The sequence below is a fragment of the Lycorma delicatula genome, chromosome 5 (genome assembly GCF_047948215.1).
Source record: "Lycorma delicatula isolate Av1 chromosome 5, ASM4794821v1, whole genome shotgun sequence".
Taxonomy (NCBI): Eukaryota; Metazoa; Arthropoda; class Insecta; order Hemiptera; family Fulgoridae; genus Lycorma; species Lycorma delicatula.
In genome coordinates this window covers 59,534,491-59,557,554 of record NC_134459.1, presented here as the reverse complement: position 1 = coordinate 59,557,554, position 23,064 = coordinate 59,534,491, and the positions used below count along the sequence as shown (strand labels likewise).

At 32.6% G+C, this 23,064-nt stretch overlaps 1 protein-coding gene across 4 annotated transcripts in view; it reads right to left on the bottom strand.

Annotated features, from left to right (window-relative positions):
• Positions 1–5,842: 5,842 nt before the first annotated feature.
• Positions 5,843–23,064, bottom strand: part of mRpL37 (mitochondrial ribosomal protein L37) — a 47,465-nt gene continuing 30,243 nt past the window's right edge. For 2 of the 4 annotated variants that reach the window (XM_075366214.1, XM_075366215.1), the window contains 4 exons: positions 22,202–22,321; positions 18,449–18,744; positions 15,129–15,304; positions 9,136–9,422 (listed from right to left, as the gene is read on the bottom strand). In XM_075366214.1, the coding sequence (XP_075222329.1) occupies positions 9,174–9,422; positions 15,129–15,304; positions 18,449–18,744; positions 22,202–22,321 (841 nt within the window). In that variant the 3' untranslated portion in view covers positions 9,136–9,173. Of the gene's footprint in view, positions 7,117–9,135; positions 9,423–15,128; positions 15,305–18,448; positions 18,745–22,201; positions 22,322–23,064 lie in introns of those variants that run through there. The other 2 variants (XM_075366216.1, XM_075366213.1) reach the window with 2 other exon arrangements.

Here is a 23,064-nt window from a genome sequence, read left to right as displayed (position 1 = left end):
TTTAGTTTGAAAGCTGTATTACTTCAACGACAATCGTTTTCCTTCTATTCCAGTTGGTCATGCAGTTCACATGAAGGTATTTTGGCCCTTATGATGCGGACTAAGTTATGTTGTGTCTGAGACACTCTTTCTGTGGTGTTTTGAGCTATTGTCGAGTGAGTACCTTCGACAGTTCCTGCCTAATTTGATTTTGAGTGTTTAGCAACGGTAGCGTCATTTGATTTTCAGAGACTCGCTAATTATCCTTGTTTACGCAGTGCAAGGCAAATATTTGTTGGGGCACCCGCCTCATCGCGGCGAATAGGTGGCAACGACTGCTGGTCGTAAGCCCCCGTAACGAGTAAAGGGTAGCGCCCTTTAGTCCTACTCGCGCTCTTTTTAGAGCGAGGGCAGTAATCCGTGGTTTCTTGCCGTACTTTAGACGTATTGCATTTAATCGATCCAGCAGCGGCGAACAGGTGTGCAGTGTGACAGGAGAATATCAAGGTCTCTGGCTGCCCGTCTCACTGCGGGCAGTTGTCACGTTTGTGGGCTTGCCCAAATTAGTACAGTAGGAGGAAGACAGCGAGAATCTTGTTAGGACAGGTTAGCGTGTTAGGCGGTAGGGAAACTTCGGCCATGTCCGAATTTCAGGAAGTACGAAGTCCAGGCGGAAAGGAAACCTGAGCCAGTGCCGTCGACGATCTCCTCAAAGGACGAGGTAAGCGACGCGATGGACACGAGGGCACCCACCCAGATGCAATCCTCCCCAGTAGTAGAGGCCTTCAAAAAGGCTAAGGGCATGCTAAGTTTCGGCGTGCCCTTCGGTCGGCGCACTCTTCCGCTGTTCGTTCGTCGTTCCTACAGCGGGAAGCTTTTGTTTAGTTCACATGAGGAGACTTATGTATACATGGCAGTCCTCCTAGACTCAATCAAATATGCTGAACACAAGTGGAAAATCTGTGGCGATCTTGTTTATTAAAAGACTATTCAGCGACTGTAATTATTTTGGCTTTTAAAAACTTTTCTATGTCCATTTCAAGTCCAATCTATTCTTCAAGACGTGTACTTTCAAATGGTAAAAGGTTTTAGACCAAAAATGAATGTAAAACCTTTTAAACTTCTTCGAAAAAAATGAGCTAAAAATAGAGCGTGCTCGCGCGATAGTCGTGAAGGGGGAAGCGGCCTTAGCGGCAGTCGCGTACAAATAAAGCTGAATTCGAAATTTCAATTTTGTTTTTAAAAAAAATTACGCAACAAAAATTAAAAAAACAAACATATTATACAAGCAACAATGTCTAATATCCTCATCTAAAAGACATTGTTTCATTTTTATATGCACTTACTGACTGACATTACTTCCACATTTTATAATCACGGAAAAAATAAAATTTTATCATGTTAATCACAAGACAGTTTAATAGAAAAGGTAAAAGTTTATAATGAATCTGCTGCTGATTGCAAAAAAATAATTGACAATGGCATGGGAATTATCATAGACATGTATAGCTCTAAGAACGAAGTATGACAACAAATGTGATAGGAAGATATCATTGAATAAATTGAAATTTCTACAATTCGAGTGCTCAACAATGAACTCTTTTCTTTTCAATGAACTCTCTTTCAAGTTGGAAAATCTGCCACCAACTGAAGGTGCAGCACAGCTTGTGAGTATACCTACAAGTTCAAGAGCGGAAGGGTAACAATTTGAACCCAAGTGAGTACGGCTGGATGCTAGGCGACACAGGCTTAGAACCACGATATTCGCTCGACAGTCTTTTTCCTTATGAGGTTTTAAAACGAATTTCTTACAAGTGTGAACGAGGCTGTACAAAACATGCGGATATCGCAAGCACGGGTTAAAATGTACTCGTGTTCAAATTATCACAGCGTGCGAGAACGCAGCAACCATCGAAGAAGATGACTATGAAAATGCTGAGCTACTCGAATTTATCGAAGGTGTTTGTACACAACAAAAAAAAGAAAAATTTTCGAATAAAATAATAAACATACATAAACACTATACCCAGTAATAATATTATTATTAATCCCTCATTCCAAGTATTAAAAACAATATATAATTAACATTATAATTATAGAGTGCACTCATATTCATGAGTTACAACATATTACAATGGTTACACTAATAGACAAAAAAAAAGGTTTTTAATGTTTCTCTAAGTGTGTCATCATTTCTTGAATTGATTTTTTGCGTACATTACAGATCTGTAAATACAATTTTTTTATCACTCTTAGTTTTAAATAAATTACGCTTAAAAAAAATTAAGGGAAAATATAGTTAAAATCTGTAAAATTTATAATTTTGCACGCCCATACCTGTGTTAGAATGGTTTCGCTAATGCTTTTCTTTTATAAATAGCCTTAGGCACATCCCGAATTAATGTCCACCAGTAATCGGCTAGCACGTTAGTAATCTATTTCCCTTTATAGCGGCTTTCCATCACCGAAATGTCTTGGTGGAAACGTTCACCGTGTTTCGTCACTTACTTCTCCGAGCTTGTTCGGGAAAATATCCAGATGTAGTGGAGGAAATGTATTTTCAAAAAGATATTACATCCCATAGCTGTATATGAGCTAGGAAGTTGATTAACAATATCGTGGTAGTTGTCGGATTTTTGTATGCCGAAAAAATGTTTGCAAACATCTTTAAATGAAGCCCAAGCTGCACTTTCTACATTATTTAACATCGAGTTAAATACATCATCTTTGATAAAATCTCTAATTTGAGGACCAACAAATATGCCTTCTATAATTTTTCCTTCACTTACAATCGGAAATTTCTGCCTGATGTTCAAAATTCCGGGACTATCCTTCTTCATTGCTTATTACAAAATTTTTCATTAGTCCTAGTTTCATATGGAGAGAGAGAGTAAAAATATTTTTTTGGGTTCAACTAAGGGCTCACGAAGAATATTTTTCCGATTTGGAGTTAAGTTGTCGCATTTCTTCCACTCTTTGGTACCATATTGTTTATCCCTAGCTCGGCTCTCCCATTCGCAAAGAAAACACATGTATAGCCTAACTGCATGCCTAACAAAATAGCTATAACTTTCAAATCATCACATATGTTCCAGCTGTTTTTTTATAATTTATTTTTTCAAGAACGTCTTTCATCATATCGTATGTCTCTTTCAAATTAATACCATAAGTGATTGGTATCGAGAATATTTGTTACCGTTGTGTAGTAGAACCACTTTTAAATTATACTTTGACGAATCTATGAAAAGACGTCAGTCCTCAGGTTTACGAACTTGTAAGTGCAACCATAAGCTCATCAATATTTGTGCAATAAACCAAATTATTTTCATCAATAATGTAGTGAGAAAGTTCTTTTTGTCGGATTCGAAATCCCAAAATTTCTGTATGTTTTTGAAGTAAATTCCAACCTTGCAATCTTGATCCAGACAGTTCAGCTTGATTTTTTAATATATTTAAATCTCTAACCAAGTCATTTAATTCACCTTGTGATATAAGATGTGGCTTATTGGAAAATAATTCAAAATCATTATTGTCTGATTCTTCATTGCTGCTTTCAAAACATACATTCATAGGTGTTCAGGAACTGAAATAATTTCACTGTGAGGTACACGCCTGATTGTAGATTTCAATGAAGGATATTTTACAGTATGTTTAGATTTTTTAGAAATTCCAGACAGACGTGTTAAACAAAAGTAAATCGGTTACATGATCCTTTGGTTCACGCCAAACCATAGGTACACCAAATGGCAAAGCCTTCCATGTACCTTTCAGTCATCCTCTTAAATACACAGAACAATTAGTGCAAACTATATGAGAAGCCCACGTCTTACCCTGATCACCAATTTTACACTGAAAGTACAAATGATATGCTTTTTTAATTAAAGGTGTAATGGCTTTTTTCTATTTGATTTTACGGTAAACTTACTAAAAAACTTATGGTAACAAACAGCATCCACATCATTTACACAATTTCGAGGCATTATGACACTGCACTGTTAACAAACTTAAGACAGCAATAAGAGTGAACAAAATTAATTCATTCCTAAATCCAGTGCTTAACAAAAACAACACAGATGTGTTTTCAGCTACATGTTTTGACCTGCACAGACATGATTAATCTTGTCCCTGAAGGCTCACTCTTCAGTATTAGGTAAGGTGTCATAATGTGACTATAATATGACTTAATTCTTTGTCTAGTATTGTTTATTTATAAGTAATTATGTTAACAAAGTTAAACAATAAAAAATGAGCTAACAAAATACAATATAGGAGCTTAAAATGCTAACTATACATTGAAAAATGGAAAAATTGTTTAATTAAAATTTAAAAAAAATGGTGGGTGATAGAAAGACTCAAAGTTCATATTCGTTTTCAGCATCAAAAAACACATTAAAATTATGTATCGCATGTAAGAAAACAAAAATTATGTTTATCAGTGTTATTATTTAAATTTATCAATCTTTTTCATCGACAAAACGAAGAATAGGGTAAGTAAATAAAAGCTGACTATATCTGAAATAGTATGTAAAAACTGAAAAAAAAAGAAAAAAAAATGGTTTTCATCCGTCCAAAATTCACAGAGGTAGAGCAATTTATTCGCTGTCCACCAATTTGAAGTTACAAATTCAACTTTATTCGCACACAACAATTACACTCAATTTTTTGCTCATTTATTCGGAGGAATTTATACAAGTTTTACATTAATTTTTGCTCTAAACTTTTCACCATTTGAAAGTACAAGTCTTGAAGAATAGATGGCACTTGAAAGACAAAAAAAATTCTTAAAAGCCAAAATAATTACAGTTGCCTGAAGAGTCTTTTTATAAATAAATTATAATATCTAAACGTGTAAACCAATTTTCTTGTGTAACCACTCATGGAATTCAGAACTCCAAGACTGAACTTTTAAAACAATAAAAATAGCAAAAACAGTTATTTTTGCTATTTTGCAAAATATAAATAATTTTTATTTTGGCTTTGCAAAAAACCATTTTTATTGGTTTTTTGCAGTAACTAATTAACGAATTTCAATGTTTAAGGGCTTAAATTATAGGTACTGCATATGCTCACAAATTTTATTGAGGCATTTTTTTCCTAGGAAGCTTACCTTGACCTACACAATTGAAAAACCGATTTTCACCATCTTTGAACGCTCGCCATTTTGTCCAGTCGTTCATAAACTTGTTATACTTATCATAATACCTACAACCCTATGTACTTCCCTAAACTCTACAATTTTCTTAAAAAATCAACTTTTTTTCCCCACTGACAAGGCTAAAAGTTAAATTTCAGTATCCTGTATTCAATATTTCTAAAGTAATTTACATGAATCTTTTCAGAATTAAATTTTCTACATTTTTATTGGAAAAAAAAACTTAATAAACAATTTAACTAAATTTTCTTACGATAAACCCAAAAATGTGTTATTTTTTACCTTGCATTTTTGTGTTTTACATCAGATATCTTTAAAACTAAAGGAGATACAGTTCTGGGAGCCATTTTTTTGAATATTTTCAAGTCATAAACCACAAGAAACAATTAAATTTTCTCTTCAATTTATCTTTCCAGAATTTCAGGATGTCTTCATTTCTCTGGTATTTGAAATTCAACCGAAATCTTTTACTAGCCATAACTAGCTAACGAAGCGTTTTCGGGCCTCTGTTTATATGAACTCTTTTTCCTATTTTTAGCTATGAAATCAGCTACCGAGAGATTACCATTTTGAATCACCTGTGTGATATATATATATAAAGTGAGCAACATAAAACCAAACCATAACACAACCGCTACAGAATCAGTAGGTTATGTTGGAATGAGATTTTGTAAATGGTACAGATAAATTAAATAAGAAAAACATAAAATGTAATTTAAATGTTGCATTTATTTACCAAATTGTTACAAAAGATGTTAAAAAGACCACCCTGGTCATCAATGCACTTTTGTGCTCGACTGATCATATTGAGAGTCGTCTGATGCAAAATATTGCCAATTGCGTTGATTTCATGTTGAATTTTCACCTTCAGTTCATCAATATTGTGGGGATTAGATGCATAAACTCTCTCCTTTAAGCAGTCCTAAAGGAAAAAATCGCAAACAGACAACTCTGGGGAGTGAAGGCCACCGTCCTCTGCTGACAGCTAATTCATTTGTGAAAGCTGCTTGAACGTGATTCAGCGAAACGTTTGATGTGCGACATGTAGCTCCGTCTTGTTGGAAGAAGCTGTGTTGTTTTTCATTATCAATTAATTGCACATAGAAATCTTTGAAAATTGTGAGGTAAACTTGTGTATTGACAGTTCGGTCAAAAAATATTGGTTCCACTATATGATTACTGGAAACGGCACACTAAAGACCAATTTTCTCATCGTGAAGTGGGCGCTCGAATATATCATGAGGATTACTCGCCATCCAATACCTAGTGTTCTGCGAATTAAGATGGCCAGATAAATGAAACCATGCCTCATCTGACATGAAATATGACATTGGGTCTATCTGTCCACCAACAATGTTTTCGAGAAGCCAGTTGCAATAATCAAGTCGTTTCGGTTTGTCTGTCTCCTTCAGTTGTTGCACATTGTAATGCGATATGGTTTCAATTTTATTCATGAAAAACTTTACAAGATGTGTATTTAACACCAGATTGTTGGGATAACTTGCACAGTGATTTTTTGGACTGGCAGTAATTCAGGAGAATTACTTGCCGATACTGAAAGGATTCAATATCGGCAATGGCCTGTGGAGTTCTAACAGAATGTTGCCTATTTTGTTTTGCATTTGAAGGAAATCTGTCGTATACCATTTTTTAACTGAATCATGTATATTACTCTTCACTGGGATACAGGCATTTGGAAATTTCTCTACAAATACTTGATGTGATTCTTCAAAAATCCAGAACGAATGTAAGCCTCAACTACAGCTATCCTCTCCTGAATTGAATAAGGCATTTTACACAAACATAACTGCACTCACAATACTGCACTGCAACAAAACATAAACTGCACTGACACGTAACCACCCGACAAATGGCAGCAGCAATGAGTAGTAACATATACAGCCAATAGTCACGCTTGTTGTGTGAGAATCTTTCATAGTGTTGGGTAGCTGCTTCATTATGGGTTCAGTTTTATGCTGCTCAACCTGTACAATGTATATATATTATTTTATTGAAATTAAACTATTTAAAATTCATATAATTTCTATGTACTGTTAAATTATATTTTTAATTTTATTAATACAACAACCTAGAACAGAATATTGAGATAGAACATATCTTACCTTACTTTTAGCATGAAAGTACTTTCGCAAGAACTTGCATCCTCAGTCATGATTGAAATAACTAAACTCCATATATAATGAAAATAATAGCTGCAAATAACAATGAAAATTGTGTATTAATCTATTAAATGAGTGCGCTGCTATCTGTTGCAGTTTTTATAAAACTGTCTCCCTCAAACACTGTCTGATGGTTTATCAAATTGAAAATTTCATATATATACAGAGTGATTCAAAGAAACGGGAAATTTTGAAAGTTGTGTTGGTAGCCGTGGGCGATTGGTACCACTTGATAAGTGGTGCCAGCCTCTCTAACCTAACCTGCCATTTAGTTGTCATGGATCCTTGGAGTGGTGCGCAACGTGCATTTGCTATCAAAGCGTTTTACAAAAACAATGACAGTGTGGAGGGAGCGCGTAGAGAATTTCGCCGTCATTTTAATCTGGGACGGCATGACCGTGTTCCATCAGCACATGCAATTAAAACATGGATATCTAATTTTGAGGAAACCGGTTCGGCAATGAAATAGAAACCGCCAGGCTGTGAGTGAACACGGCCTGGCGCGTCTGTACACCACAGAATGTTCAAGCTTTACAAGATGCTAACACACAAAGTCCACATCGGTCAATCCGTCGTCTCTCAGCATCTTTACAATTCCATAGTTCCAAGTGTTCGAAGAATGTTAATGAAGGACTTGCAATACCATCCATACAAGTTGCAGATCGTCCAGGAACTGAAACTGAACGATGCAGTTGTGTGAGCACAATTCTGTAATGTGATGCTTCAGAAGATAAATGATAACGAAGAGTTTTTTTTCACCAACTGTGGATGTCAGACGAAGCGCATTTCCACCTCAGTGGATTTGTTAACAAGCAAAATTTCAGATACTGGGCACAAGAAAATCCTACGCAGCTACACCAGCATCCGTTGCACAACCAGAAAGTGACCGTGTGGTGTGCTATGTCATCTTACGGTGTTATAGGCCCTTATTTTTTTGAGGATGACAATGGTCTTGCGATTACAGTGACGTCGGCTCGTTACGTAGCCGTGCTTGAAACCTTTGTTGTGGAACAACAAAAGAGATTTCCACCAATTCTTAACACAGCCTGGTTTCAACAAGACAGAGCAACGTAACATACTGCACGAATATCAATGGCAGCTGTACGCCGATTGTTTGGACAACATGTCATTTCACGAAATGGTGACATTAGATGGCCTCCAGATCGCCTGATCTTTCAGCTTGCGATTATTTTTTGTGGGGTCACCTTAAAAGCAAAGTGTTCCACAGTAGACCTGCTACAACGGAAGAACTGAAGGCAAAGATCCGAGAAGCAATTGCTAAAATTCCAGTTGAGATGTTAAGTCAAACCATGAACAATTTAACAAAGAGACTTTGTGAGTGTTTACGTAGAAGAGGAGGTCACCTGGAAGTTGTCATCTTTAAAAAATAAACTAAAATGTATGTATCCTAAAATGGCAACATTTGTACAATTACATGAAATAAAATTCATTTTCTAAAAAAGATTTTTCATTAACGTTATTTAATTTTTTAAATTTCCCTCTAAGTTTAAGTTTCTTTGAATCACCCTGTATAAATATTTAACTCAGATTAATAAGTTTTATAAATATATATATATATATATGATAACAATAAAAAAGTAAAGTAAATTTGTATGGCTTAATTTACAGAGAAAATCAAAACTCATCAAAAATTTTACCCTGATGGTTCATAACAGTGAAATCATTACCTTAATGTAACATTATGATATACTAGCCAAATGGTAGATGCTTTTAAATTGATAAGTAAATGAAAGCTAGAAAACTGTTAGGGAGGAGGAATGCTAAGTGTAACAAAAAAAGTTAAAAATTTGTAAAAAAAAATAATTTTATTATTTTCTATTAAATAAATCTAATTTTAAATATTACATAGCATTATTATAGAAAGCCAGTAATGTTTTGAATACATTAGAATTATAATCTACTAAAGAAGGCTTTCCTTCATTATAATCACAAAATGTGTACAGGTTAATTAAAGGTGTAGACCAAAAATAATTCCGTATAATTCCATCATGCATGTCAAGTGTATTCAACTGCATAACAGAAAAATGGAACCACTGACCATTAGTTTGAATAGTCTGAACACTAACAGGAACAGGCAATGGTCCACTACTCTGTTAACAAAAATAAAATTTATCTTGTTACAATCAAATGTTATAATATATTACAATAGTAAATTTTTACAAAAGAATTATTAAATAAATGAAACGATAGAACCTCTCTATTTTTCGTGTTACTATTACTGTTAGACTAAATACTGCTGCAGTTGAGTATGGACTATAAAAGCTATTAAATTTAAAAAAATTTAGATCATTCAGTTTCAATTTATTACCTTTTAAAGTTTTACATACTCTTTATAAATGAAGTTTTTTTTGGTAAATCTGAAAAAAAGAGCCTGGTTTTGTAACAGTGATACTTAAAGGCTTTACACTTTGGCTGATAATTAATTTTAAAAATTGCATCCAAAATATGCTTTTCATAATATCATTTCAACATTTTAATTTATAACACCTAATCATAACAAATCCGACACAGTATTTCCCATTTCTTTACTACCTGATGTTGCACATCTTTCATATTTTTGAGTCATCAGTAGACTGTTTATATTTCTTTTTGTTCTGCGATAAATAATTTTAACCTCAACGTATTGACTGCATTCTATATCCTCAATCATCTGTTTCATATATTCCAATGTTTATATATTACTCTATTCTGTAGTATTTACTTTCTACATACCTCTCAATCACCAAATTTTAAAACTGGAAGGTTTAATATATGGTTCAGTAACATAGTTAGTGAGGCACAATTAATCTTTTTACAAGATTCTGCCACAAATTTCTCTACTGAAGAGGTCTTAGGAAATCTTCATTTTGAATTTTATCTATTTACCTAATTTTTAACACCCTATAACACCACATTTCAAAAGACCTCAATTCTTTTCCTCTTTGTTTTTCCTATAGGTTATTTTGTTTGTGTTTCACTCTCATTATTTAACTGCATACAAATATCTTCAATAATCTCTTTTGAATTCTTAAATCTGTTAAGAGTATAAGACTTCTTTTGTTTTCTGTCTGCTTGAAAAGAAATCAGAATGACTTTTGCCAACCTGACTTTTGTTATAAGACAGTTGTCGCTGTCTACATTACTTTATAATTTTACTAACTAAACAATAAAATTCTCCCAATTATTGTATGTGTTCTATCAATTCAGTTCCTCTATTGTTTCTTTATATACAAGCAGTAGTGACAGGCTACATCCTCATCTCACTTCTTTTGAATATTTACTGTAATTGTAGTGTACAATGGGTTAAAAAAGTCAACCTACTCCAAAAAAAAAAAACAAAACAACTTTATCCTTTAACAAAATTATGGCAACTGTTTTTTGGGATACATGTGGAATAATTTTTATTATCTTAAAAAAGATGACACAATAAATGGAGAATATTATGCAATCCTATTGTAGCATCTAAGCGATGAAATTAAGGAAAAAATTAATGCATTTGGAAAAAAAAGGGTAATGCTTAAGACAATGCTCCAGTTCACACTTGCCATTGTAAATGGCAAAAATCAACAAATTACAGTTTGAATTGCTACAACACCCTCCACATTCACATGATCTGGTTCCAGGGACTATCACTTGTTTCCTAACCTAAAAAAATGTCTTGCAGGGAAGAAATCTTTGACCTTAATGAAGTTATTGCCACTGTAGAGGGTTATTTTAAGGAATTTTATATAAATTGATGTACCAAACTGGCATAAGCACTCTTGTGGTACACTGGACTAAGTGTGTAGACCTTTATGGTGACTATGTTGGAAAATAAATCAAAAAATACCTAGAAAAATGTTGTTTCCCTATCCAGGCCTGGAATTTTTCACCCTACCCTTGACATTATTTAGCGAGAAATTAAAAAAAAATATTGAAATTCAATGTCATCCCATTTTAACCCTTAAAACTGGGAATTTCAAAAAATCCTTTCTTACTGTGCACTTACACCATAAGAAGAATGTCTACATAAATTTTCATCAGTTTATCTTCAGTAGTTTACTACCAGTGAGGACATCTTGTTTTATAGGTACAGATGATGGAAGGAAATGATAATAAATAGCAGATGTCAAACACATGATAGGAATTTTCATTTATTAAATATATATATGTCAAGTATAACTCAGCAACATGTACTTTGTAATAAATGCAAGTATCATTACTGTATAAATAAATAACACAGATATCTTTCTATTTTTATTATAGAAAATGAAAAAAAGGGTAAAGGTAAACTTTACCATAATTTATTTTTTGAAAGTATTTTTTTTCAATTATTACTTAGTCAATTAAAAATAGATTTTGGTCATTGGCATTTTTTCTTACTTCATACTTTCAATACTCCAAGAGTCCACTTTCTAAAACATTGTGCAACCACCAAATTCTGTTCATCTATTTCTTTTAAGTTCGTTTTTAAATTTTAAAAATTCCTTTTCTTTGGAAATTAGTTTTTTTTGTAGGGGGGGGCCAAAAACGCTTTTGTGTTATCATTGCGTGAGCTAAAATAATAACAAGAGGCTTCTTCTCGAATATAAAAATATTAGCAAAATAGGGTTAAAACTATGATTGAAACTAAGATAATAATAAGAAAAAAATAAAATATTTTATAAAAACACAACAATTAGGATAATAAATGAAACAGAATTAACAAAATAATATCAAAATTTTGACAGGTTAAATCTCATTAAGTATATTAATTCTTTTTAGGAGTAATAATACCCCCAGTCTGGTACATTCTTGTCATTTCGTAGAACGCGTTGTGTGTCACTCAGCAATTTAAATTTGCGACGTAAGACTGCATAGCATATGCAGTCCACAAGGATGTGGTGTACAGTCAAGCAGCAGTTGCACTGGATGCACAGAGGTGCACTCTCCACTGACATCAGGTGTTTGTGAGTAGCTCTCGTATGTCCTAATCGCAACTGACACAGAACCACTTCCTCTCGATGAACTTTGTTGCATGTAGAGTCCCATGGCAACACCATGTCTTTTATGTGTCAGAGTTTTTATCCAATGTAGCAGTTCAGTCATCTTGCCACACTCTTCGAAGTGTATCTTTAATGAAATTAATGAAAAAGGTAGTTGTAACTCGAATGAAGAAGGACAGTTGGCTTCATGCATTTTTAGCAGCAGATTCGCACATTCATTACCGAGGATTTCCACATGGCTAGAGGATCCAATAGAAATTCACTTGTGTGTTGTGACAATCTGATTAAGCAATTGTATTAAGTATTTCGGTGACAATAGGATTCTGCTTCGACTCATCTGTGTATACTACTGTGTCTGGGTTTGTCTCTGATAGAAAATGGTAAAATCTTTACTGAAAGATGAGAGGAAATTTTTTATACAGCGAGGTCATAATTAAAATTAATGGGGTCGAGTCTCTATAGAGAATATGTGTAGAGATAAGTTGGAGAAAATAGAAGGTGGGTCAAAATGTAGAAGACAGATTAATCTAGATAGATAGATGTAGAAGATAGATTAGTTATGGACACCCATTGTGTTGTATTACATGGATGTTTTTCATACGTTGGAAATGAGGATTTGTGAGGACTGCTTTAAGGACTGGATGATTTGGATGTCCTTTAAGACAGACTGAGTAAGATGCTAGTAGTTGATCCCACCTATCCCAAAGCTCACCGCAATCAACAAGTGTGCTTGCGACAGGGCTTGATTTAAATACACCATTGGCAAGACAAAGAGATGAGTAATGAATAGCATCCAGCATCTTAAGCAAGGTATGATGCACAGGGGAGTAGATGATACAACCATAATCTAATCCAGATTGGACCAAAGAATAATAAAAACATAACATACATGATCTATCAGCTCCCCATTTGGTGTTGCTAAGGACTCTTAGCATATCTAGAATTTTTAAACATGTCGTCTTTAACTGTTTAATGTGTTTGGCACATGTAAGACGACTGTTGAAAAAACTTAGAAATTTAAAAATTTAACTTCAGGAGAGATAGCAATTGCTCTCCATTGAGCAGGAGTTGTGAAGTGAAATGTTCTCGTAGCTGAGAAAAGACTACACATTTCGTTTTCTCCAGAGAGGATGTGAAGTATGTGACCTTGGACCAAGTTTCAAGGCAAGATATAGTATTCTGTAGTAGTCTCTCTGCTGTGGCTATTGAATGAGTCATGATATATATATATAGCAAAAACATCAACGAACATGAAAGAGGTGGTTGTACACATTTAGTAATAATGTTGATTGCTATAGTTAACAAGGTGGTACTTTGTACACTTCCTTGAGACATTCCATTACTACTACATTGCTACTTGACACAGTCTCCAACATGAGCAAGGAATGAACAGTCATTAGGAAAACCGTAATAAAGGCAGACATATTGTGCATGACCCCATTCTTTATGGGTATTTAGAATACCTCATCACCAGGCTGTGTCGTATGCCCTTCTGATGTCAAAGAAAATAGCGATAATTTGTTGGCAGAACAGAAAGGTACTTTTCCAGTGATACCAGGGGATCAATGGAATAATGTCCTTAGCAGAAACCATGTTGTTCTAGAGATATCAGTGTGCTTCTCTAAATACCAGGTGAGCCTTTGATTCACCATTCTCTCCATCACTTTGCACAAAACATCTGTCAACGAGACAGGTCGGTAGTCTGAGAAGCATGCTTTGTAGAGACAAAGCATGCCAGTCATAACAGTCCTTAAACTTGGTAGAGACCAAGTTTAAGGACTGGTATGACAATTGCTTCTAACCAGGTGGGTTTGAGGACTTGCATAGAGAACAAACCATTATATATACACACAATAGGTGATGAAAAGCCATATTGGAAAGGTCTGAAAGCATACTGAGATGGATGTTATCAGGTCCAGGGGAGGTGTCACATGAGTTTTTTAATGCATGCAATGACAACTCATTGAATATAAAGGTAGTATTTAATTCGCCAAAGAAAACACCAATTTTTAATGGTGTTTTTTCCATTTGTATCTTATACCTCTGAAATTATATGATAAAGTATATGATAAAGTTAGGGGCAACAAACAAAAACAGTCAGCTAGGTTCATTGCAACTCCAGAAGATGACGTGAGGAGTTCTTCTTCATGAATAAGACTGAGAACAGACTGTTTGTGAAACCCACAAATTACACAAAGTTTTCTCCATACACCAGACATGGGAGTAGTGCATGAGATGGTGTTTATATAACTCCTCCATGACTTTTTCCTAGCTTGTATGAATACACGACGATATTCCACTCTAGCTCTATGATATAAATTTAGATATTCATTTGTATGTCTGTGGCTAAATTTACACAGAGCCTGCCATCGTTTCTTAATTGCATTTTGGCAATCATCATTTCACCAGGGAATGGAGGGACGTCTTGGATTTCCTGATGTTTATGGACTAAATCCATTCTCGAGTACCAGGGAGATAAAAGAGGAAAGTTGATTCTTCAGCTACAGCATGGATTCCTAAAGGAACAACCTTTATCCATTCTTAAATTATGTGGCATATAAAATATCCAACTGTGCCATAAATTATTTAGTCAGACCTCTATTGAGATCACTGGGAGGCAATGGTTGAGGAATAAGATCAACCAATAAAATAAATTCATTAATAGTTATCAATCATCAAGAAAGATTTCTTATCATATTTTTTGAAGATCCGATGGAGAATAGTTAAGACAACTGTTGAGTATGTGAAAACATAGGCATTCAAAACCATAACAGAGAACTGACATAAACAACTTTCATCTGAAATTCATAAAAAACTATACCTACAAAATCAATAAAATACAAATATATATACCTCTACACCATAATTTTGTCGAGCTTGAGCAACTGCAAATGCATACGCCTTCATTAATGTACGCCCAAGCATTTGTGTTTCTAAAACACTTGTACCAAATAAATTCTTTACTTCAGTTTCATTATAGTGTACAAATGCAGTATGAACTTGCAAACCATGAGGACCACTTTTCATTGCTAAACAAAGTAAGAAAAAACAAATCAGAAAATAAAAATTAATATTCGATTGGATTTACAAAATATTACACAACAAAAATCATATAGATATTCTTTCTTAAAGATGCAAAGAAATTCAAGCACTGCTTTCAAAACCGACTTGAGAAAGACCTTGGTTTGACTGTTACTTAATTTAGTACACTATAAGTAATTAAAATCATTTTCTTGATATGTAGGCTAACACTTAAAATTTTATTGCTAATGCATTTATAAAGAATAAATCATCAGTTTAATAGTGAAATATAGTCTACTAGTCATTAACATGAAAAACAATTTCTCACTAATAATAATTAACCAAGCCATAAGTAATTAACTCAAGAGAAGGTACAGGAAAAATACCCTGCTTAAGGTCTGCTGGTGAAGGATGTACAATACAAAATTTAGAGAAAAAATATTGTTCAACAAGTTCTATTAAAAATCTAAAAACATAAAGAACTTATACTATTCATACCTCAGAGGCCATTGCAAACATTTCCTTTCGCGTTGAAAGGATCTTTAATAAGCCAATACAGCATTTACTGCAGCAAACAGATATTTCATGAAGATCTTGTCAATAAGTATTACACGAGTTAAAGTCCTATCATGTTACTTTGGTTCAGGAAATTAGGGATCAGAATAAGATTGACCAGAAATCATTTTATGAATAATTTCTGGGTAGTACTGAATAAGGGTGACAGGATCCTTTTCTGTTTTATTCTTCAGATAAGCCATGGTTTCATTTAACAGCAGATGTAATTTTCAAAATATCTGACATCACAAAAGATCCCCACAAATTTTGAATGAAACCTATTCGTGAAATTAAGATTGGTATTTCGTGTGCAGTATAGGAAAAGTGAATTTTTGGATTGATAATCTTGAAAACACATGAATACTGATGCGTACTTAGTATTTTAATGAATTTATATTCCAACTGACAAAAACGAACTTTTATATAGTTATTTTCAACTTTCAACACACAGAGTCACTTGTTTGTTACACATCGAGGCAAACTTGACAGTTTTACAAATCGAAGGAATATTAGTAAATATTTATGGCTATCCATTCCCCAGATCAACTTCTCATTTTTATATTTGGAACTCACTAATAGCAAAGGTCTAAAAAAACAACTCACATTATCTTTAGGGGTTAAAGAATGCTATTCAACTCAAGAGTGCCAGCATCTCAGAAGTAGAAATCAAGGTGTTTCTTAACATGATACTGTAGGCAGAAATATGCATCACTACCAGGAAAAGATATTTTGAAGAGAATATTTAAAGTTGTAAGTACAGAATATTCATTAATATATCTTTAATAAGACTCAACTCTGTTATCTTATCCTATTCTTTTCATATCTGTTCAAACTTACCTTAGTTTACAGCAAATGATATTGTCAATAAAAATTAATTACAATAATTATTATTATTCATTATTTTAAGATATAAAATAAGAAAAACAAAATATTGGTAATAAAAATTTTGAAATAAAATCTTTAAATGCAGACTTTAACAGCCAAAACATGTATACATTATATATTTAATTTAAACAGCTGCTTTGTAGTAGAACTCAGGCTAGTTTTAAATGTATCATTTTGTATATTACATAAAAACAGCAATACCAGTAGCATAACTTTTTACTAGATACAAAGCTTAGTTGTAGAATAAATCCAAAGAATGATCTTTAACAATAACAACATAATAAAAATCATGCTGATAGCAATGATTTTAGAACCCTATCATAGTTACTGGAAAATGAGTGAAAAAAGGGGCTTAAAGGAAAAGGATGTAAAATACTAACATATACACCACTTAGCAGCAGTTAACAATGGCTCTTGAATAATTTTACAAGACGTATTGTACCCATAACACATAACTTCCTATTATTATATTCCACCTCTTATCAATTATCAATTATTTAAAAAAATAATCAATAATTTCAGTCAATATTTTTTAAATTAATAATTTTTAAAAATTAAATGCTATGGGCAAACTTTGTTGCTAAATGGAAATAAGTTTGTTAAACATGGTTTCTGTGGTTAGCATTTTATTTTTGCTTCATATAATTCAATTTATAGGATGCTACATTCTGAAATGTTCTATATGCAATAGAACCATTAGTTTATAAGAAATGGAGTTTTTACTGTCTTACCTAGGAACTAAAATATTCCACTTGCCCAATTAGCGGCGGCACTTTCATTTTAAGTTTAGTTACTTTAACAACATTTACATTTCAAAGATCTTGACATGCTTATGTAAAAGTAATAACAATATCAGATAAAATCATATGGATTATTATCGATTATAAATACAACTGGTAGTTACATGATATCAAGTAGGCTATGACAGATCAAGAATTACCATGCTAAAACAGTTCACATTGAACAGCAATCAGCATCTTTAATTTTCAATAGCTTATTCTCAGTTTTTCAACTTAACATTAAGTATTCATCTGAAATAATAGTGATTCGATTATCTAGATACCTGATGAGCAAGGTGTCTTTTGAATTACAGAAAAAGGTGATCATAAGTTTCTGTTTTGGACTGATTTGGATCTCTGCTCATCCTTCCTGAAATGATTACAATACTGCCTAATTTTATGTTACTAAACATAATATTTAACCAATAAATCTTGAAAAATTTTCCAAAAAATTTCTACAACAGAATTTTTTTCAGTATCAAAAAATAAATTACAATTTAAATTTTACTACTGACAGGATTTTTTATTTTATCACTCATTATAAATTGATCTTGCAGATCTAATAACAGTACAATTGCACTGACAAATCAATTAACTGAAGACTAATACAGAATATACGCTATGTATCATCTTGTCCCATGAATAAATTGGCTCTAAATTTAAAAATAACCTTACTTAAATTGACCTAAATTAGATCTATATCTCCATATATCCCATATATGTGGGGAGGATACTTTTTTAATTTTGAAATTGAATCTGATCATTCCTTTTTCATTTATTTTGGATATTAAACTTACACAATTTAAAACATTCTCATAAATCTAATAAAACGTTGAAAGATTTAAATTTATCATTTCTGAATTATTTCCTAAATTTAATAAATATATAAAATTAACAATTAAACAATTATGTCAAATACCAAATTAAACTTACGAAATTTGTTATCTGAATGGTAAAAGTTTTCTTTGTCAAAAGAAATAACAGGCAACAATGGACTAATATCTGGTAATCCCCCAGTATAATCTTCAGGACCAGCCAAAGGTGACAACGCAGATTTTGAAGCAACAAGTAAATCTGCTCTTAAATTTAATAACAACTGATAGTCCTTCCATTTTAATGGTACATTAAAACAAGCATCGTCAATTATAAATCTTTCTTCAGGTATATGATTACCACTCAACTGACTGATAGTCTCGCAAAGTTGCAATAATCGTTTACAAAGCAGGTAACTGTAACAAACAAGATAATGCACATAGTGCTACCAATTGTACTGTTATAGTGACTGGTAATCAAATGTTACCAGTTATTGTTTAAAGGTATAGTAATTGAAACGCATTCCCTCAAAATATTATATACATTTTTTCTTTTGTTATATCAGGTATAACAAACAAATAAAAATTATAAAAATAAAATTACATCAGGTCCCTTGGCAGGTGTTAGGCATCGTTGTGGACAAACAGATCCTTAAAAAAAAGCCCCAGGGGCAGGAAAATAGATGCCTGACAAACATAGATTTTGTGCAACAAATTTTAAATATAATTTTAAGTATGAGTTTAATAGTCAGAATTTGTGATGTATTTTCCATGACATAATAAGATAATTTCACAAAAAATTAATATATTAAAGTATTACATGGTTATTTGAACTAGAAAATGCAAGAACTGGGATAGAATAGTTAATATATGTATACGAACTATTTAAAAAACTCCTTAAAAACCCTACATATTTTATTATATGAATCTAATAAATGGTTTACAGAGAAAATGAGTACATGTGATAATAAACCCGTTCATAAATGAAATGAATTGAATTGTCATGAAGAAAACCTTTTGCAAGTTATGTTACAGTAGCAATCACAATATTAGCTTTGTTATCTGAAGGTATAAGAGTATCATAATTTAATGTCCTAGAATAAAAATTTGTAGCAGTGAATGGCTTGTAGATTAAATCTTTTAAAACAGTCAGTATTGTATTAGCCAAATAAGTGAATAACACAGTGATGATACATCTAAGACCTGATGTTATTTAATTTTTAGTTTTCCACTCATTGCTAGGTAATAGCAGTATACCTATATTATTCTTCTGAGTACCTACTTAGATTGACAGTTGTGAGTAATGTTCATAAATGTAAGGTTGGCTGTAGTTATTATTCTTATTGAAAATTACTGTCTATGACACCAAGCATCAATACTCAGTTAAAATTTATAAACATACAAAGGTTATCTTTATTCTCATCCTCTATATTAAACTTTACTTACTAATGGTAAAATTCATGTTACTAATGGTAAAACTTTATGTACAAATTATCACAACAATGCAGAACTGACCTATACACAACATTTGAGAAAAACTACAAGGCATGCTTTTTTTAAGAAAGAATCACTTTAATATTGTAACAGGGCCAGTGTAATGGACCAGGGTAGGATTTTTTGCAATTAAGAAGAAAGAATCAGAAGGAAATAAAAGAAATTCCTTTTTATAGGCTGACAGGTCCGTTTAACAATCTGTTCTTTGTAATACAGGTAATGGCACCTACAACAGCTGTTGTTCGATGAGGAGGGTTACCAGACCAGAATAAGAATTTATGGGAAAATGTACTAGTTCTACAGACGAGAGGGATATAAATACTGCCAGGACCAGTGAGAACAGTGAGTAGTTCTGCGAGCAGTTCTGCAAGGCTGTGTTCGGCGTAGTTGCAATGACAGCAATACCAGTAAGCATTTAGTAATGAGTGAAGAGTATGTCTCAAGCCCTCCAGTGTGGACAGTGGTTGAATGCAGGAAGTTGTCAATGAGTTATTGGTAAACAGTTGTCAAAGTGGTAGTATTATATTCATTCATAAAATGCTGGGTAGTTCTATTGTAAATAGTAGAAGTAATAATATTTGCAAAGAATAGAATTGTATGAACTTTAGATTTTTCTAATCTTATCTTGTTGTTAATGCAATATTAGGTAATAACATTAGCAGTTATTATATATTCTTAGTAAGTTAGATTGTATATTCTGTTTTTTATAATTTAACTGCCTGTAAACAAATCTTGTCCTTATCTAAATTGAAAAATTAAAATTTATCATATATTCACTGTTTCTTATTTTTTTTTTAATGAGATGTGCGGGCATCGACTTCTATGATCATTTAGCACAAATGAAAATTTTTAGCATAAGAAAAATGCCATGCCTGACCGGGGATTTCAACCCAGGACCTCCAGGTGTGAAAGATGGAGATGCTGCTACATACGCCATGGAAGCCGGCTATTATTATTATTATTATTGTAGTCATTATTACTATTATCATTATTATTTATTTTATCTTCTATATTTTTAGAGTAATAAATTGTATTTATAACAAATTTTTAGTTTTGTCTCTCAATATCCTCGAGTCATGAACATGTGACAACATAAAAACAAAAGTGAATGGCACAGATAAATCTTTATTTCAAAAAATATATTTACATTTATGTTATTTTAACACATAGTCGCCATTCATTGTAACACATCTTTCATACTGTTGCTTTATTATTCTGTCTTCAAAAAAAAACATTCCTGCCTATAATGTAAACCATTTAATTACTTCATATGTCAGTTCCTTAACATTTTCAAATTTTTGCAATTCAAGCCACTGTTTTAAATGGAGGCAATAATTGTTAGGTGCAAGATTTCCCAGAAGCACTTTAATTCCTGAACCATTTTTGCTGCCTGCACAGTCAAGCATGTGCTCATCATCATGTTGTAACAAAATTTTGTTTTGTGCAGAAACAAAATCTCATTGAACAACTTCTCACATCTTTTATTCTGAGTAGCATGTCAAAGCTTTTTAAGTTTCACAATGCGTAATATCATATACAGTATCCCTAACCAAGGAACTCAGTAAGAAATATTCCTTTATACTACCAAAAACCAGAAGCCATAACTCCCTTACTGAACATTCTTCTTCAAACATCTTAATTGCTGTTTTTTTTTTTTTTTATAATATTCAAATTCCATTGCTTGTGTCATAACACAGTTAAGCAACTCATCTCCTTCATTTTAATAGCGCCGCAGAAATGTTATTTTCCTTGTGCATATCTGTTAATATTTTTGGCACACCTTCCACCTTGAAAACAAAAACTTTCTGCAATATAGTTTTCAGTTAAAATTTTGAAAATTTTTATAATTTTTCATTTTCATTCACTTTAAAAAAAAAAACTATTTCTGATTAGATAGGGGCTACTTCTTCATTGCACACATTCATCCCTACTTCTTGAAATAAACTACATTTGTTTTACACTTTATCTTCATACATAACATAAACATTATGTGAATTTAAGCAGCAGATTTAATTTTACATTTGGGTTAAAATTTTATATTTGTGAAGATGCCCAAAACATTTTTTGAGTATCCTCTTTCTTGTGTAAAATACTGATTTGGTGCCAGGTTCTGCATTTCCTGAGGACATAGAAAGAACTTGGCTAAAATAATTAGAAGATTAGAAGTGTCAAAAAACTTTCTGGAATGAGAAAAGTAATCTTGAACCACTTCTTGTTATTAAATATAAATTTTGGCTCATAAAATACCTTAAAGTATGGAACACTGAATACATAGTGACCAAAATAATATACTTCTAATTAACAATAAAGACATAAAATATCTGAATAAATAATTTTTAACAAACCGAAATAAAATTAATGTTTTCCAAAGCTATCTTACTTTTTTCTTTGTTGACTAATTCCATAATCTCTTGGAAATACCCATGCTGGGCGTTTTGGATCTTTCCTAATTGGCAATTTCACCTGTTCGGCCTCAAATACAAGAGAAGACTTTATACACCTAAGAAAAAAATTCACATTAGTTAAATGATTGCAAAAAAATATTGAATTACAGAACTACTTTTATTACTTTTTTAAAATTTATATTTTGTGAAAGTAAATATAACTAGGTAAACATAAAATATTAACTAATGGCAACATAAAATATTAAAGTAGGTAAAATGTTATGTATGTTGTATATTAAGTGCCATAACCATAATGGCTATAAGCAATGTGGCATTACTCACAAATCACTCCCAAAAGTTACGAAGTCATTTTTCAAGAATAACAAGCATCCCAACCCATGTTTACTAATTTATTAAGCAGTAAAATAGTTCATTATTTACTTTCTTCACCAAGCTGAATATACTGCTGCACATCAGCATGCCAAGCTCCTAGAAATGTAGGAGAAATTTAGCCTAAAATCTTCACTCTGTTCACCTAAGGGTCTGGCTGGTCTGATTGATTATACATTGTTGAGTGGGTATATCTCTCCCAACTGTGGATTCAACAGGATTTATGAATTTCTGAGTGATACAGAGCACTGTGTTAGAAACGCAGGGAGACCAGTGATCCTTATGGACAATCTCAATTCAGAATGCATGGAGCTTGGGGTATGAGGTCCACCAGAAGGGTTTACGCTCTAGCTGCTATACTAACGACGACATGCCTGGTAACACTGAATATACAAATGCAGCAGACATACGTTGACAGGGGACAGAGATCTATTATTATCATGGCGATAACAGAGGGAATAGTACCCAG